Below are 18,945 nucleotides of genomic sequence, written 5' to 3'. Positions count from 1 at the left end.
CCCTGGAGGTTGCAGCTCGGACTGGAAAATAAACTGTATAAATAATGGACGTAGCTTCCATGACGTCACTCATTTGTTTATAGACTGCCAGTTTGAGGGCTCGAGTTCAGTGTTTCGGCCGTCGCCATCTTGTTGTTTTTGGAGCTAGAAGTGACCATATTTGGATGAGAGGTTGGAGCTGTGGGGGGACGAGGGGTGGGTGGATTAGAAGACTCACAGACTGCAGTGACCAGTAGCGATGCCTTGCAGATAGTCTGTCTTTTAACATTTTAACATGGGGGTCTATGGGGATTGACTCGCTTTTGGAGCCAGCCTCAAGTGGCCATTAGAGGAACTGCAGGACTTGACGTGTAACAAGTTCTGGCCTGCTCAGACTGCCATAGCAACAGTTACAGAAAATCACCTTGGGTGCTTATACAGACTTGACAGTGTCATGTTAAATGTAGATGATGAAGTGTAGGTCTGAAAATGTGCTTAAGAGCAAATCTCATAGGCTGTAGATGCTTTTTAGCAGGCTGTTCCCAAATATTTATGTAATTGAAAGAAACAGCTTTCTAAAATAATAATAAAGGATCATCTTTTCAGCTAAATTTTGAATTTAATTCATGTAGATTGGTGTGTGAGACTCTGCTAAGCTGCTGCATCCCAGGCAGTGAAAATATTTGCTCTGCGCTGAGATGCTGTCGGCATCAGCTGCAGAGAGATGCTGCATGAATGGACAAGAGAAAGGCAGTGTTTTCAGTTGATGCTGGGTTATGGTGAGATGGTCTCGGGGCTGAAATTGCTGGAACAGACTTTGAAGTGGCTCTGGTTTTCATCTCCCTCTCTCTGTCAGTGTCCCTGCCTCCCACATCTGCCGCTATCATAATAACAAGCAATAACCCTCTTTCAGCAATAACCAAGACTTTTACGCCTGTAATGTGGCTTCAATAAATAGTCATGTTTACCAAGGGGCCATATTTTACAGCAATTTAGTTTAGAGCCTCCCCTCTTGCTTCGTTTTTTGCCTCCTCGTGCCGGAGTACAGTACATAATGTGGTGCATTATGCATACCGGGACAAACACGCATTAGCACATTATCAAATGTACTGAAACAGAAAATGGCACAGTCCATCACGCATAATAACACTACGCATTAGGAATGTGCTCTGAAAACTCCACTTTCCCTCTGTGGGGTTTGGTAGACATACGTGTTGAACATCAGCGTGAGTGTGTATGCATACGGTAGAGGCGGACAGCTTTCTCTGGGCCCCGTAGAAAGCAGCAGCAGCAGCAGCACAAGCATGGGGGCGCGTTTCATTAGTCTGTCAAACTCAATGATATTTAGAGCCCCACACCCTCAGCCAGGACTGGAAAACTCAATCAGCACTCTGATTTCATAACCCTGCTCGGTGACAGGGCTTATTTTATCGCCCCGCTGATTCATTCTAATAAACGCCGGCTGCCCAGCGCACCGCCGCTGAAATACAACCTCCTCCCCCTCTGTCCTCCATGGGTCGACCCGAAAGAAGGGAAGGGGTGGGGGGAGATGGGATAAATCAGAATTGTGGGAACTGGAAGGTGCAGATAATCCATCCCCGGTCTGGGTGTAGCTAGCAAGTCTGCCGCCCCATCCCTCCCTCCCTCCCTCCCTGCTTCTGCACCCTTTAGCACAAATCAGAAGCCGGGACAGTGTTGATCTGTGAGGGCTTGGTGGGGCCATTGATTGTGGACGACAGAGGAGGAGAGGGGCGATAAATAATCGGAGGCAGAGTGCGGAGGGTGAAGGAAAACAATTATCTGCGGAGGTGGAAAGCACATAAAGTGAAGAATGATAAACACTGTGAAATATGATTGACTCCAAGTGATATATGGAAGCCGAAGGACAGGCGGAGAGGTCTGTGTGTGCAGAGATATCCTTGAATGGAATGGCTGCGCACAAGTTGAGGACTCGCCGTACTGCCCCGGGCCTAACCACATTTTCCTGTGTGTGTGTTTGAACGTGTCTCTTTCTCCCGCAGACGACAGATGACATTGTTTCATCGGCGGAGTGCTCCAGCGACGACGAGGACCTGGAGGAGTGCGACTCGGGACATGCAGGTGGGATGGGTGTGTCAAGTTGTGCTTGCTCTGAACCTGGTCTTTTTCTCCTTATCTTTCTTTGATTTGCTACCGAGGAGCCTCTCCTCTTAGCATCATGTCCCATGGGAGCTTCAAGTGTAACTTAAAAAAAAAAAAAAAAAAAAAAAAAAGCCCTCTGAAAAGTAGCCACTGTGAGAAATACACACTAGTGTGAGGGGTTCTCAGTGTATATCTAAAGTTTAAAGAACTCTTTGGAGATGGATGAAAGCAGTAAGAATCCAGTTCCCATATCCTGAGCATGCTCTCTGCAGGAAGTTAACTGTAAATACATACATCTTATGGTCAGCTCTAGTCAAAGCTCACACCTTTCATCTCTAAAACAAGTTACACTTAGCTATGGGGCCCAGGCTGCAGACATGACGAAGCGTTGATACTAATTTTGTTCTCTCAGCATTCAGTCGAGAGCAAAACTTTACTCAACAAAGTACGAAATTAGTATCAAGCCTCATGTCGCCCGCACTGATGCTTCAAAATGTATCTGTCCTGTACTGGTTGATTTCCTCTTGCTGTGCGTGTGTGTGCGTCTCTCTTGACAGAGGATACATTTTGAGATTCTTTCGAGAACAAAGATGCTTTCAGCATAGATACTGTGATATGTAGCAGACTAACTGCAACAGAGCCTCTTCCTCCCTTCTCCTTCCTTCTTCTTCTCGTTTGTACCTCTGTTTTCCTTCGTCGGAGGCTTGCCTTACCTGAAACATTCTAATAGAGAACAGATATCCTCGAATTTCTGTGCGCATCGTCTCTCTTCCCTCCTCCCTTCACACACACACACACACATAGCACACATACACACACAAACACACACATATCACTTTGTGATTAGATCAAAGTGATAAGACATTCACTCAGTGGAGTTTGAAAATGAAATCAGAGCTGGAAATAAAACCGCAGATTTAAAAGGAGTGGTTATTTTGAGGCAACTTGGGTTTGGACGACTTTTGAATAAGCGACTGTCAATCACGCTCGTGCCCAGGGGCAGCTGGCATATATCCTAATAGTGCGGCGTAAACCAGGAGAGTGTGAGCTTTATCGAAACTGGCTCAGTGTGTAAAAAAGCCTTTCCCCTCAGGCACTCATTAACAGCTCAGGCTATTTGATTGCTTCACTGTCCTTCAAAACGCCATCACAGCAGACTAATTGATGCCATGTTAATCTGGCTAAATACGGCTTAGCATAGCACCAAGCATATGTCCACTTTGCACTGCTAATAATAAGCCCAAATTGAAACAATGCATTGCCCTTTCACTTTGTTATCTCTGCTCGGCGAGCACAACAGATAATCGGTCATTTATTTATCTTTCTGGGGAATGAGGTCTCTCCGTGTACTTCAGTAGATATTCTGCCAGTAAATTTCCTCCAATCTGTGAAAGGACCTCATTTACTTTGAGGCCTTATCGCGCCGTAATAGCGTTTGTTTCCTTGAAATTATGACCACATTTAGGTCCTCGCACTCGTGGCTTTTAATGTGGAGAGAAAGCCATTTTCTCCGTGCCTCCGTGCAGTATTTAGGTTCTTTATCTATAAGCACGAGCTGCTCTCTTAACTCAGAGATTATTGAAATTGAATGGACACATTTTTTTGCACCTCGCGTGTGTTGTTTTATTCGTTTCCGCAGACTATTAAAACCTCAAACCCAAGTCGTCTCAAAAGTGGAAGTGCAACAAAGCGTAGAGTTAAGAAGTTTTTACTAACATGGTACCCTCCCCTCATATAGTGGCAACATACGTAGTCATACACACTCATACATACTGTACATTTCACCATGTTGACACAGAAATTCATATCCTCATTCCTTGCCCCGCTTCCAGTCGTATGAACAGTTGCATGACATGATGTTGGTTTCTTTTCTGTTGCATTTTGTTTGTGATGCACATATGAACATCTCTCTTCTGTATCGATTTGGACCCAGCTGTTGGGTTGCTTAAGATTTGAGCTTTTTTTTGGTTTGTTTTGGCTTTACTTTGGGGCCGGGCCGGGTTGACTGGGGTGTTTTTATTTTCTTGTTTTGTTGTGGTTGTTTTTTTGTTTTGTTTTTTATTATTATTATTTGGTTGTTTTTCTTTGGTGTCCTCCTCATCATCCGTCGTCCATCCTCCAAGCAAGGATAGAGCCACTCCTCCCGTTTTTGCCTCATCTTGTGCCGCATGAACTTTTGGTGGTTGGAAAATTCAAAGTTCTCCTCCTCATCAAGTTTGTGTTTATTTTTTCGTGCCATATGGCTTCTAAAGAAACATCCTTCCCCCCATTTTCGATACAACATAGGGAAATGAACGGCAACAAAATCTTTTCTTGCCATCATCCTTTTTTTGGCCTTGTGCAGGCAACCCCATTCTGTCTCAAGAAAGTTGTGTGTGAAAGAATGACTCCCTGTCTCCCCTCCCGAGCGTTAACCCCCACCCCTCCCCCCTCCATCCCGACTCACCCACCTTCTTTCTTTTAGCCTTTCTGCATATACATGTCTGTTTGAATGCAGATGGCATAAAAAGACTTTTATTGCCACAAAGTATATCTGTTTTTCTATTCTATCTGTTGCTCCAAGTAGAAGGCATTTGTGGCATGCACACTGTACTGGACTGTACCGCAGCTCTATAGACTAACTTATAATCCTCTCCCCACACTCCCCCGCTTCTGCATGGATATGATTGGCATCCATTTTGTGTGCTGCTTCTTCTCCACCCATAAGTCTCAGGCTAACCCCCAGCTGGCTTCTACTACATGTCAGTGTGTGTGTGTGTGTGTTCGGGGCTACAGTGGCGGTCCTGCGCCGCCGCTGTTCTCCGCCGCAGCTCCTCCCTCGGAGGCGTGTAGTGTTTGTGCTTGTGCCTGCTGTCTCTGTCAGTGCTCCGTCTGTGTGTCTGCCAAACAGCCTGTCTTTGTCTGCTGTGCGTGGTCGTCTCGTGGTTGTGTTTGTCTGTGTGTTTAATGAAACTGTTAAACCTTACCTTCTCCCTTTATCCCACGTGAGTTCCACAAGAGGGCAAATAAGGAGTGTGCAGCCAGATTCTTGACAATCCTCTGAATAAGGACACGTTGGCATCACTATGAGTTCAGCTGACAATCAAAGTAGCACTGTATGCAGGAATCCACTAGGTAGTGAAAAATTACTACCCTGGAAATCACTGATGGAAAGTATGTGACGCTCAGTTTAGAGAACAGCAAACACGTCAGCTCAATTTATGATTTAATTTCACAGTGATTAACTGAGTTGCAGCTTGTCATTGCCGTGTAATCTGAGCAATTTTTGTGATTAATATGTAATTATATTTTAGTAATTGATGCAAATGATTTTCATAAATCCACAAGTGTAAATCAGGATGCTTGATTTGTACATACAGTGCCCTACGAGTTGCTGTAAATCCTGTAGGACATGATATTCGTTAGACCAGAAGATGAAGACCACTTTAATTTAGGCTCATAACAAGCACATGTAAAAAGTCAGACTTGTACTGGAACTAGCCAATGCTAACAGATACACAAATACAGAATGACAGAGCAGACATGTCGAGTTGTCATAGTAGAAAAAGCACAGTTGTTATTAGTAGTGTATTTCCTGCTACAGCATTTCAATGTGTGTCATGAGAAAGATATTGCAGTGGCTCCACTGTTCTAGTGCCAGTTATATGTTTAAACAACAAGTGACATATAATAATAGGTTATTGGTTAAAGGGTAACTTTGGTATTTTTCAACCTGAACCTTATTTTCCCATGTTTTTATGTCTTAGTGACACATGGGAACAACAGTTTTTGAAATTGGTCCAGTATTGAGAGATAGGCGAAACAGGCTGCAGTCGCACCGTCGATTTACATCTACTAAAAGTGCTTCTTTTTGTCACTGACAGGTTCAGATTGTTATTCTACGTGTCTGAAAACATTATGGAAAGGATCCCTACAGAGACAGACCTTTTTGTTAGAGAATAAGTTCTTTTTGTTTAACCAGAAACAGCCCCAAAATTGCTATCGCCAAACCCACCAGACTCCATTTAATTTTGTCATTATTTTATCATCATAAAGCATAGTTCATTTAAAGTCGACAGAAGCAAAATAAAACTCTAAAAAAAAAACTAAAGAAAAACCTCAAAACCATCTTGTTTCATCTTTCTACTGTTCCAGCAATCACCAACTCTGGCTTGGTTGAAATTAACCCTTAATTCACTCAGTTAGATGTGAAAATATTACATACGCTAAAATTACCGTTTATTTAAATGGAGTCTGGTGGGTTTGGGGATGGTGGTCTTGAGGCTGTTTCTTATAAAACAACAAGGATCTTACTCTTTAACAAAAGGGTTTATCTCTGTAGGAATATTTTTTATAATGTTTCCAACACTTAGGATAACAATCTAAAGCTAGTCAGTGGCAAAAACAAACACTTTTAGTGGATGTAAATAGGGTTGAGATTAAAAAATACCAGTTACCCTTTAATACTTTCTAAAATGACCTAAAAGAACACATTCTAATTTGCCACCTCTGTGTTCACGGTTTGGTTAAGTTTAGGCAAAAAAAGACACTTGGTCAGTGGTGCTCGTAGTGACGCAGAGAATTATCACTTGACTCTGCAGTTTCGTTCAGCTGTTAAGAGCGTTTTAGCCTCTTTTAGCTCATTGAAAGTGTTTATGGTTTGTAAAGCTGCCCCCAGATGGCCAAAAGACCAGGGTTAGGGATAGAGGAAGCTCGTCATCATCGTTAAGAGAAACCAACATTGATATGAGATGGGACACAGACTCCTGTGGATTCTGCACCTGTCCATCACACCCATCACCCATCATGCACTATAAGAATGTTGAGCATAGACACTCAGGTAGGTTGTTTCAATCTATTTCAACAAACAACACAACACTGTCATTTGTCTAGAGTAGACAGCCTCCCACAAATCTCTGCAGACAGGCTAACTGTTGCACTCTGTGTGACAGTCAAACACATTGTGAAAAGATTGCGTATTTAATAAAAGGGCTGTAAATGGTCCTGCATGTGCCATTAGCCTATCAGGCTTTGATGAAGTGGAGCACAGATCAAGCAGGTCTAACATGTTTATAGACCTCTCCTCATCACTTTGGCCTTGGTGGGTGAAGTGGAGAGTCTGTGGCTCGCATTAATGCGATGCTGGAAGCATGGATGTTGTGTTGTGTGATTTCTTCATTGCTGTATATTAAGAGCCCCGACACGTGTAGGGGTACAGGATGAAGTATGATAGGGATGGATCACTGAGCTTCCTTGTGGCGTCGGCTATGGCTTCCGTCAAGCCCCATCGGGCCGGCTGTCACTTCAGCACAGGCCTCAGATCAGTTTAAAGGTTATTCAGCTGACACATGTCCACCGAGTGCAGAGGTGCAGCCTAACGGCTGTACAGCAAATCGACCGGCTGACAGGGGCGAGTCGCCACGCCTGCTGGAGATGCCAATTTAATATGCCAGACTGCGCCCAGCCACATGATGACAGATTAAGAGCTATCTGCCATGCGCCGTGGCTTCAGGACGCTCCTGCGCCGGCTGGCGGTAGTTCATGCATCCTCACAGGGCAGACCACTCCGCTCGCTGGAGTTGTAAATGGCACATCGTTCAACTTTAAGGATGGAAATGAATTGTCCATCAGTGAGAAATTAGATCTCTCTCAGCAGGGGTGTGCACAGGCAAGATAAGATAATTTAGCGGCAAGTGCTCAACTTCTTAAGGTACATGTTTCTAGAGAGCTCAGCCATCGCACAGGGCACCAATATAATCCCTGGCATGTCCCTTTAAGTGTGTCCACACTGAGAATCTGTGTTTTGCTGGCTCTCTGGTAATCAGCTCCCTACCTGTGGTGGGTGGAGGTGAATGAATCTGCTACAGCAGGTGTCTGAGCACAATGCGCGCAGCCACAATGAGATTTCAGGGCCCCAAACCACTGACTCACCCACAATTTGCAGCGTTGAAATCCCATTGACTCAGTTCATCCATGGTTGGTGCTGGTGCACCAGCTTTCCGCTTTTATGGTATAGCGTCGTCAAATCCCTGACACACCGTCGGGATTCATCTCCATTCGGAAGCCTCAGCAAACGCTGGATGGACACGGGGATCAGGCCAGGAGAGAGAAGAGAGGGAAAAGAGAGAGAGGGAGTGGAGGGAAGAGAAGAGAAAGTGCTGCTGTGAGATTTCTGCATCTGTAGCCTCCAAGCTGCTGAGGTAGTCAGTCAATCAGCCATTTAGAAATAACTACATTTACTTAATTCCTCTTCAAAAGCCAGCAGAGGCACGCCGCAGATAGTCTTTTTTCACCAGGAATGATGAAAAGCAGGATGCGTGGAGAATTCAGTTTGTTTCATGCTCTCGTTTTTGTGTTTTATAAAGATAGGATCAGTTTTTCTCAGTGATGCACAGGCTAGTCAGTGGGCACCGCCGCAAAGAAACACTTATTAATCTGAAGTCCTGACTTCCTTTTGCTTAAAAAGACAGAAAACAGAGAAAATGGCTGTAGGTCTGACGGAGTGGAGAATTATTTTCCAGGGAGGCAGAGGCTTAGACTAAAATCCCATCCATCTTGACGAGTGCGGGAAAAACAAACGCAGTCTGGTTAAGCAAACCCATTAGAAACCGCAGTGTTTGTCTGCTTCAGAAATGCAGCAAGATGTGCAACGCTTGTGCAAGAGCTTACACAGGATTAAAGTGTTTACCACAACATCAAGGTCCTCCGCACTGACTTTACTGGAGACCCTTGACTGCAGCGGTTCCCCTCCCATCTGAGTGTTTTGTTGATACAGCGCAAAGCTAACAGTTGCCGAAAGCTGTTAGCCAAGAACGGAGTGAAAGGATGCAAACAAGGCCGAGACAACAAGGGCAGAGTTGGATAAATACAGCCTGGGATGAAATCACTTACTCTGGGCTGGTAATGTTTATTTAACAAGGTGAGGAGTTTGGCTCTGTTATTGGAATATTATCACAGCTATGCAACAAGAGCAGCAGCTGTTAGCTGAAGAGACACACTACAGTCATACAGTACACAGCCACGCAATATCATGTCAGACATTAGTGCAGTCTGTGGAGCATGGATAGACAAGCAGGAAATTTACATTTAAAGAGCACCTGTTATGCTCATTTTCAGGTTCATAATTGTATTTTGGGTTTCCTCTAGGACATGTTTATATGCTTTAATTGTCAAGAAACACTTTGTTTTCCTCTTCCTCTCTGTGCTGGAACACCTGTATTCATCCTCTATCTGAGAAGGCTCCATTTTGGTGCCTATCTCTTCAAACCCCCCTCTCCGAAAATAATCCCAGTCTGCTCTGACTAGTCTGTATTTTGCGGGTATTCTGTATCTCGGCGTCTCTGCACCATTGCTGCAGCTGGGGGAATGACTGTAACGGAGAATAGCGACACTTTTTACCAGGAAAAAAGACCAGTAAATGCTTCTAAACACAACAGGAAAAGTTCCAGCAGAAATATAATCTGAAATCAGGGAGAAACACGAGCAACCAAGTTTAAATGATTCCCTGAAGTTAAGATGTAGCTATATGTAGCAAGTTCACTGCTACATGTAGCTACACGCCGGGGGAATGACTGTGACAGAGAATAGCACCATTTTCTACTGTGAAAAATCACCAATAAAAGCTTCTAAACACAACCGGACATTGTTCCAGCAGGAATATGATCCAAAATCAGGGAGAGATTAACAACATAGACAAACAAGATTACATTTTCCCCTGACGTTAGCATGTAGCTATATGCCAGAGAGTGACTGTAACGGAGAATAGCTGCACTTTTTACCTTGAAAAATGACCAACAAGTGCTACTAAACACAACTGACATGTTTCAGCAGCATATCATCTGAAATCAGGAACCAAACAACAGCAATCAAGATTACATGTTTCCCTAATGTTAGCTTGTAGCTACATGTAGCAGTGTACTTTCAGCCCGGGTGAATGAGTGACAGAGTATAACGACACTTTCTACTGTGAGAAATCAACAATAAAAGCTTCTTAACATAATCAGACATGTTCCAACAGCAGTATGATCTGAAACTGGGGAGAAATACACAACATCAGCAACCAAGATTACACGTTTTCCTGATGTTAGCATGTAGCTACATGTAGCCTAGCAGTGTACAGCCAGGGAATGATTGTAATGGAGTATAGCAGCACTTTTTACTGTAAAAAAAATTACCAATAAAAGCTTCTTAATACAACCAAATGTGTTCTAGCAGGAATTTGATCCAAAATCAGGGAGAAATTAACAGCATCGGCAACCGAGATGACATGTTTCCTTGACATTAGCATGTAGCTACATGTAGTAGTGTACATGCAGCCAGGGGAATGTCTGTAACTGAGATAGCGGCACTTTTTACTTTGAAAAATCACCTCTAAACATAAGTGCACATGTTGCAGCAAGAATATGATCTGAAATCAGGGAGAAATTTGTAACATCTGCAACCAAGATAACATGTTTCCTTGACGTTAGCATGCAGCTTTATGTAGCAGTGTAGGCTCCTTAATGTAAATGCATGCAGTAGCGTGCCTAGAGCAGATGACCATATGAAAAAAATCTGGCACACCATACTGTAGCCAGAGTAGAAAAATCTGTTGCAAACAGTTCAGAACAGAAAGAAGCCTGAGGTTTTGCTAGCGATTATTTCTACATACCTTTACCTAATTAGCTGAAACTTTGGTCCTGTTTAATATGAACATCCTTCATTGTAACACGATATATAAGACACACAATATAGGAAATGGGTCCCTCTTTAAGACGTCAGTGTTGATAAAACAGAGTCAGCGCAGTGTGACAGATTTCCTCAGTAACACTTAGACCTAGTTTTGGGTAATGAATGATGTTTCTGTAACCGGCCCCCAGAGGACGAACCAGATATCTGCAGACAAATGTGCCTCTCACATCTCCTTTAATTCACCAGAGGCACAAACAAACCCGCCACCCTGTGCCCTCTTGTGGAACTCCTTCCCAACACGGTGTTTATCTGTCAAACGAAGGCTGTTGGTTATGCGCATAACACAAAGCATCTAAACATTTAATAAAAACTAGCTCATTAATTATCACTCTACTCCCCCTCTTGATTAATTAGCGACTGCGGTGGGCCTAAATGCCACATAATGTCGGTTATATATCACCCATGGTGCACCTTCTCCCCCTGTTAACTGCTGATGAATGGTTTCTTTGCCTGACAAAATATCCCACAGCCCTTGGTGGCAGTGACCTTTTACTGACCTCTGACCCCCTCCCCCCCTTCTTAAGCCCCTCCCCTTACCTGTCCCATGGCTTGCTGTATTGTTATTGTATATTACTCTCCCTAAATGCAACTTACTTAAGCATGCATTAACCCGACTTCTTATAGTGGAACTAAAATCCAAAATAAAACCATGTCTGATTGACCTCTTTCTCTGACGTACATCCAGATTGCACGCCCTGTCCTGTGTTTTAAAAACTACTAACAAGAGAAATGTATAAGTAACTAATAATAAAGTCTTTATTATTAGTTAAATGAAGGTGGTGACACTTTGCCTATAAACTGTCCCCCTCCTCTTTGTCTGCCTCAGTGTGTGCTTTCTGGTTGTTCATCTTTGATAGTGTGAGAAATTTTAATGCCTTTCTTTCTTGCTTGCTAATCTGTTGTTTTTATTTTATTTTTGTCTTTCTTTGTACATATATGTTCAAACACATATATGTGTATCTATGTTTCTTTTCTGAAAATGTTCAAATTTTAACTGCTAATTTGCTAAGAATCACTATTGACAATGTTTTGATGATTTTGTCCCTAATTAGAATGAGACTTCCTCTTTTCTCTATGAGTTCATTTCATAAGCAACAGGAGGTTATTTGTTAAGATTGGGCTTCAAAACCGCGCAGCTGCATTTGGGATTTCAAAATTCACGTGTGTCATAGAGAAAAAAGAGAAGACACCTCCAAAGTCGACCCTCACCACTATCTGTGAAAAAGTGTTCCAAACTGTTTCTATGCTGATCTCTAATATTTTCCTGTCATTTGAATAGCTATCTCTGATTGAAATTTGGATTTAATCAATGAATGAATTTTGTGCATGGCAAAGAAGTTGCAGCTTAGGGTTTGTAAAACTGTCAGTGTTGAGAGTGCTGTTCTCTTTTGTAGATGGGCATGTATATGCTCATTGTTTGTATATCCCCATCCCTTCCTTACAGCCAAAAGCTCTAATGCCGCCCGACCGCTTCGTGCCGCCTTTACATGGACATGGCAACTGATGTACACGTTCACCCCCATCTATGTCATTTCCTTCCTAGTATGTTCATAGGTCCCACCCCCGTCTCACACTCCCTCCTCCCGAACCCTTTACGTAGAGATTCTAAGATATGTACAGTCATCCATTTGTTCATTACTAAGGTTAAAGTCGAGCAAAAAAAAAAAAAAAGTAAAAGAGTCATCTAATCAGGCTGTAGATATTTATGAAGAGACTTATCTATCAAAGCAAGAATTATAGATATACAGTTTTCTTTTTATACAAAAATTAAATGACTTATTAAAAGAATAAAAAAAGATATCCTGAACAGAATGGTGAAGATTATTTTTCATGTCATGATGTGTGGATGTATGTGTTGTTGCCTCCCTGTACCATCCTGTCTAAAAAGAGAAATATATACTAATTAATCAGAAACTGCTAAAAAGAAACTAACCTAACTTGTCCAAAGGCATTCTTACACAACTTTCTTTTGTAAATTTTTTTTTTCTTCCTGCCAAAATCATGCGGGCAATTTGTTGATGTAAGTTGACAAAACTGATGGTATGCTTTCTTCCTTTGAAAACTGTTTTTTTATTTTTTATTTTTTCGTAGGCTTTTATGATTTTCCGAGCTGACTTTGTTTTTACCTGTTTTTTCTACTTACTTATTACTAATCCCTTTCTTGATAGCTCTATCTGTGGCTTTACTTTGTGAATGTTTTTTTTACAATGTTTGCTCTAACTCTGAACTCTTTTGCAATGCCTTAATTATTATTTTCAGTTTCCTTGATTTCCGTTGTGTTCTTTTCTTTTCTTTATTGTTCCAAAAAGGTTTGCATCTCTTTATAGTGCCCTGTTTGTGAGCCTTTGCAATGTACAAACAAGCCACTTTGGCAAGAGGATAAGCAGCTTCAATAGACATCTGAATGTTTCAAAAAGTCTTTGTAGTCGTCCAACAACAGGTTGAACCAATAAAGCATGCAAGTGTTCCCAAATGGATTTATCAGAATGAGTGGAATATTTTTAAACACCCCGGCTACACTCTTATGAATATTATAGTCATTTCATACAATAAAGAGGAGAACACGAGCTGTTAAAAGCGAGATTCTCCCACTGAAAAGTCCAAATCAGCAAACATTCAGGTGTGATTGAACTGCCCGGTGACTTTGTGCCATCGTGGTAACTGTAGGGGTCAAAAGGCAAGAGGCTAGGGGAGCCCACTAATGCTGTTCCTCGTGAGTGGTGACTGTTTTTTTCAGGGACAGATCTCTTTTATAAATCAGCGTGTGACCCTCTGATAGACCTAAAGTGCCAGTCAGGTTTTTAAGAGGCTCCAGGTAATGTGTTTTTTGGACTTTGGAGCACACCGGTCCAAAAACACTGCCTTTTTTTTTCCTCTTTTTTCCTCCTCTGTCATTTTTCAGTTGTTACTATTTGTTCGCCCGTGTAGGTCAACGGGGTTAAAAAGCGCCTCTCTCAGCAGCTATATGAAACACCTTACAAACAGTTTCTCATTTCAGACTTAGTTAACTTGCTTTCAGGCCCACTGGCTTGCACTTGAATTGCAAACAAATGCTAATACCCTCTGCTTCTTTTTATCCACAGAGCGCATCTTTTGGTGCTCAGTTTTTTGAAGGGACTAAAAAGGATTTGCACTTGAAGATAAATGAAACAAGCCTCTTAAAAGCCTGAACTAGTTATTTATGTGGAGAAATATGCAGCATTATCAGATAGGACTAAATATAGGGCCACGATTTGTGTGGCACTGCACATAAATCACATAATTTACATTATATACAACCGTAGTGAATTATGAATATACACCAGTCAGCCGTAACATTAACACCACTGACAGATGACGTGACTAACATTGATTATCTTGTTACAATGCAATGTTCTGCATGGAAACCTGGCATTTATGTGGATGCTGCTTGACACTCACCACCCACCCAAACACCTTTGCAGTCTGAGTGCACCCCCCTCACAGTAGCTGCACGTTCTGATGCCAGTGCAGCATGACAAAAACCTCAAGGTGTCAACCTTGCCTCCATATTCCCCAGATCCCAATCCAATCGAGCATTCATGGGACACGTGATTACCCCACCTTGCAATCCACACGTTACAGCCACAGATGACTCTCGCTCCAAGTATTAACCCTTCATGTAGTTTTATGTGTCCAGTTTGGGACGTGTGTTTCCCTGCACCTGCTGAAGCGATGGCCATCTTCAGGCTGACAAGTTGGGGATCCTGATCAGAGTGGCACCCAGTTTGGCTTCTCCAATCCAGAGGGTGCAGCTCGGAACCAAGAAACTGCAAACGCCTGGCCAGCTTTATCGTCGAGAGAGCTGGAACTCTTCCACCAGCACCCATGAGCCCTTTTTCTTTTTAGTTTCCCCACATTTCTGTAATAATCCTTCGTTAACAGATGACTTTATTTACCAAAAACATCTGGTTTCTATGTTGTTTCCCTTAACGGACAGCATTGTACCATAAGTGGGGGCTCGTCTGGGATAATTATAAAAGTTTAAGTCAATGGTAACGAGCTTTACAAGCTGGGTCGTAACATCGCAGAACTCATGTTGTGAGATGTGAGACACCACAGGACACTCCTAGAGGTCCTATGTCCGTCCCTCGACAGGTCAGAGGCCCCACCATGGATTGGACTTCTTTCTGGGGTACCAGTATGTCCCAAGGATTCTCGATCGGATTGCAATCTGAGGAATTTTTGAGCTCTTTGTCACGTTCCTAGGATTATTCCTGAACATTTTTGTGGTATGGTGTAGTGCATTGTCCTGCTGCTGTTGCCCTGAAGGGGTGTGCTTGGTCTCCAACAGTGTTTGGGTGGGTGGTGCGTGTCAAAGGGGTATCCACATAAATGTCAGCACCCAAAGTTTCTGAACAGAACATTGCACTGGATGAAATGATCAATGCTATTCACTTCAGTTGTCAGTGGTTTTAAAGTTGAGGCTGATCAGTGCAGCACATAGAACATATGATAGCCCTGAGTAGTTTATAGTGCAGTATTAATGTGAGAACGCATGCTGCTGTCTGAGAACATGCAGGATATGCAGGAGTTAGTATGTGGAGTCAGTTTAATGCGGCTCACCCTTGTGCATCCCTCAAAGCCTTTTGATGCAATGTATACTTTTTTTATGGCTGTTGTTTTCTTTCAGTTTGGGTCTTGTTTGGTTCTGAGTTTCTTTGTTTTTGCACTGGTACAGTATTTTTCGTTCTTTCTTTCTTTGTTTCTCTTCAGTTCATTTCCTCCCTTTGTTGAGCTTTGCTTTATACGTTCTTTTGTTACCGGTTCTTTTGGTGTTTGGCTGCTTCTTGCTTTGCTGTCAGAAGAATTTCCGCCCTCTGACTGGTGTTTCTTTCTCTCTTTCACTTTCCAGGAGGGGAGCTAGTCATCCCCGTGCTAGTCGAGGACCCCATAGACATCCCTTCTGTATCCACCCGTTCTCCCTTCATCCCCCTCCCCCCAACCCTCCACCCCGTCCTCACCATTATTGAGACCACCAAAGAATCCTTGGCCATGGCCACTGAGGCGGGGGTACCTTGCTTGTCGGACCGAGGCAGCGATGATTGTGATGATGGTGATGGTGGTGATGATGGTGATGATGATGATGATGATGGCATGGTGATTTCGGGGTTTGGCTCTGGCGAAGCTTTCGACTCTAGCCTGCCCCCGACTGACGATGAAGATTTTTACACCACCTTCTCCCTGGTAACAGATAAGATCTTGACCACATCGGCTTATGAAGGCGGCTACAAAGCCCTCGCGCCCAAGTGGGAGGCCAAGGACTTGAGGCCTAGCAAAGCCTCTGAGGCAGGTAGGACTACACCCACCTCGCCTCTGCCCGACCTCCGGGGCACGCCGCCGCCGGCGGTCCCCTCGGACACGCCACCCAAGCTGCCCGCCGGGAAAATGAACAACCGCGAGGTAAAACCACGCCACCCAAGCTGCCCGCCGGGAAAATGAACAACCGCGAGGTAAAACCCCCGCAGCCGGACATAGTCCTGCTGCCCCTGCCCACGTCCTTCGATCTGGACGGCACCAAGCCACGGGGCCCCTTCATCACCTCGCCCATGCTGCGCACGGTGCCTGCCGCCTTGCCCACTGTGCCCGGCGTGGTGCGGCGGGTGCCCCCGGGGGCCTCAGAGGTGATCCGGGAATCCAGCAGTACCACGGGCATGGTGGTGGGCATTGTCTCAGCCGCCGCCCTCTGCATCCTCATCCTCCTCTACGCCATGTACAAGTACAGGAACAGGGACGAGGGTTCCTACCAGGTGGACGAGACGCGCAACTACATCAGCAACTCGGCGCAAACCAATGGCGCTGTGGTGAAGGATAAAGCACCCAGCGGCACCGCCAAAGGCAGCGCCAGTAGCAAGAGACCGAAAGACAAGGACAAGGAATATTATGTATAGAAATCAAAAGTCATTTCCCAACACATAGAAAAATAAACTGTTTGGAACACAGTTATAAACACTTTGACAGTACCATATTGGCAACTGTGATTTAAAAAGGATAAAATCTCCTGAGAACTCACGACTTACTGAGTCACTGAAACATTTACAAAAGAACTTTGGCTTATGGAAGCACACTTACTATTGTAAGCATTACAGAGAGACAATGCAGTACAACTTCACCGGGACTCAACGTGGATCTTTTTAAGGAGTCCCTGCTGGAGACATTTGGCAGTGTGAATAACATCACTCTCTAACATCCACACGACCCCAAGTGACTGTAGAGAGGTGTGTGATCCTTGGAGCTCTAACGACCTTGTCCATTGTAACCCTGTAAAATACGATCACTGTCATTTCGGCCATTCTGAGCATGCATGTGAGGTGTATGTGACGTGGTGCTGGCATCTGTGTAAGTGAGGGACCTCAAGAAACTATGATTGTCGGGAAAGTTGGAAGTCAAAACATGATTTCGCATTACAAACGGTTTCATTAAATGTAGCTTTCATGGATGCGATATGAGCTAAAGTATACGTGTACTTAAAGCTGTCTTTTTATTTCGACTTTTTGTTTTTTGTTTTGTTTTTTATTTATTCATTTAGTAATTTATTTATTGAATTTAGGTCCTTTTTTGAAGGATGATGTCCAGTCAGGGTTGACTAGGCAGTGCTCAGTAACCGCTCAGCAGGATGTGATACAGTCATGTATCTCAATATTTCTCTGTCCCTCCCTCACGTCTCAGCTAAGGATTGGACTGCTATGCATGGCAACCAAATTCTCGATGGTGTTCAAGCGTGTAAGAGTGGATCCACCAGGCAAAATGCACAATACATTGTTATTTCTCTGAATTTTAAATCTCTGATGGCATTTTTCTTTTCTTTCATTTATTTGTCCTCTTTTCTATACATTTCCTGAGATGCTGTGGCAAAATGCATTATCATAAATTGTGTCCGGTGGAGATTTAACTGTTGCAATCTTTAAAAAAAGAAAAAATATCCAGGCTGAAGACCAGTGTGAACAAGTGTGATTCTATCTGTTGTCACAGACGACTGTGTCAAAAACAGCAAATATGTTTACATATTTTATTACATCATAGCAGTTGTGCTTTGCAGGTCAATATTGTACAGAAAATTCAAGTTTCTGATGATTTTTTTTAAACCCTCTTCTTGTATAGACCGACCATTTGGTTTGATTTTACTGCTGTAGCAACGCGACAGAGAAATAATTTTTATTCTTTTTGCCAGGACCGCCTGGAGATTTAAAAAAACAAAACAACAACAAAAAAAAGATGTGCACAGGAACATTTGTTTAGGCGGGGAGCAAATGTTGTTAGATTAGACGTCTAGTCTCTCTGGATGGTGTTTCTCTTCAGTCGCATGAATATTTGACCATGGGAAGCTGTCAATCAAATAGAAAACACCTCCCTCAGATCTTGTATTAGGGACTCCTCCTTATTCTGAAATTACTTTCATCATGTTATTTATTTTTTTATTGGAAATTTAAAAAACAGAACAAGAGAATAAAGACAGATTATGATGGATTTTGGAGATCTATTGCTAGCACCTTACTGACTTACAGGTGTTTTTGGTTTATTTTATTTTATTTTTTTGTTTTGTTTCTCTTCCTTTATTTATTTATTTTTTTAACTGACGTCAATGTTCTCGTCTGCTCAACTCGTTATTTTGCTTTTTTTTCTGTTTACTGTGTAGCCTAATTTCGTGTCTCATTTTTATGACATCCTCCTCCGACAATATGTTGTTTTTTATGTCATTATTTATTGCTGAAGTTATTTGTTCTCATTTTCATGCAGAATCAGTCAGTGTGTATGTTCACTTTGATTTTTTGTGTTGGTACTTGGCTTTTTCGACCAGTTAATTATTATTGTCTTATGCTCCTTTGACTCCAAACAATTCCCAGAAATAAAAAGAAATGTTGTTCCCAAACTTTTCTTCTGGATGTTCGACTGCGGGTGGCTGTCCCTCACTCACTCACCCATGTTGTGGTTTAAAGGCAGGAGGAGACGCAGAGCGAGGAGATGGAGATAGATACCGTCTACGCCCAAGACTATTCACCGAACCACAATTTCTCATCCATTTGCTATCACTTCAATGATTTCCTTTTATACCAAAAAGTGGTATCATTTCCATTCAAATGAAGTCCGGAGCAGAGCAGCTCAACACTATCATTTACC

General features: G+C 43.0%; 1 protein-coding gene across 1 annotated transcript in view; it reads left to right on the top strand.

Annotated features, from left to right (window-relative positions):
* Positions 1-18,697, top strand: part of nrxn3b (neurexin 3b) — a 436,656-nt gene extending 417,959 nt beyond the window's left edge. Inside the window, exons 23-25 of the mRNA XM_050058660.1 lie at positions 2,001-2,079; positions 15,683-16,230; positions 16,281-18,697. Of these exons, the coding sequence (XP_049914617.1) occupies positions 2,001-2,079; positions 15,683-16,230; positions 16,281-16,718 (1,065 nt within the window). The 3' untranslated portion in view covers positions 16,719-18,697. The remainder of the gene's footprint in view (positions 1-2,000; positions 2,080-15,682; positions 16,231-16,280) is intronic.
* The last annotated feature ends 248 nt before the right edge of the window (positions 18,698-18,945 follow it).

Source organism: Epinephelus moara, chromosome 12 (assembly GCF_006386435.1).
Source record: "Epinephelus moara isolate mb chromosome 12, YSFRI_EMoa_1.0, whole genome shotgun sequence".
NCBI classification, from domain to species: Eukaryota; Metazoa; Chordata; class Actinopteri; order Perciformes; family Serranidae; genus Epinephelus; species Epinephelus moara.
This window is presented reverse-complemented; position numbering and strand designations above follow the sequence as displayed.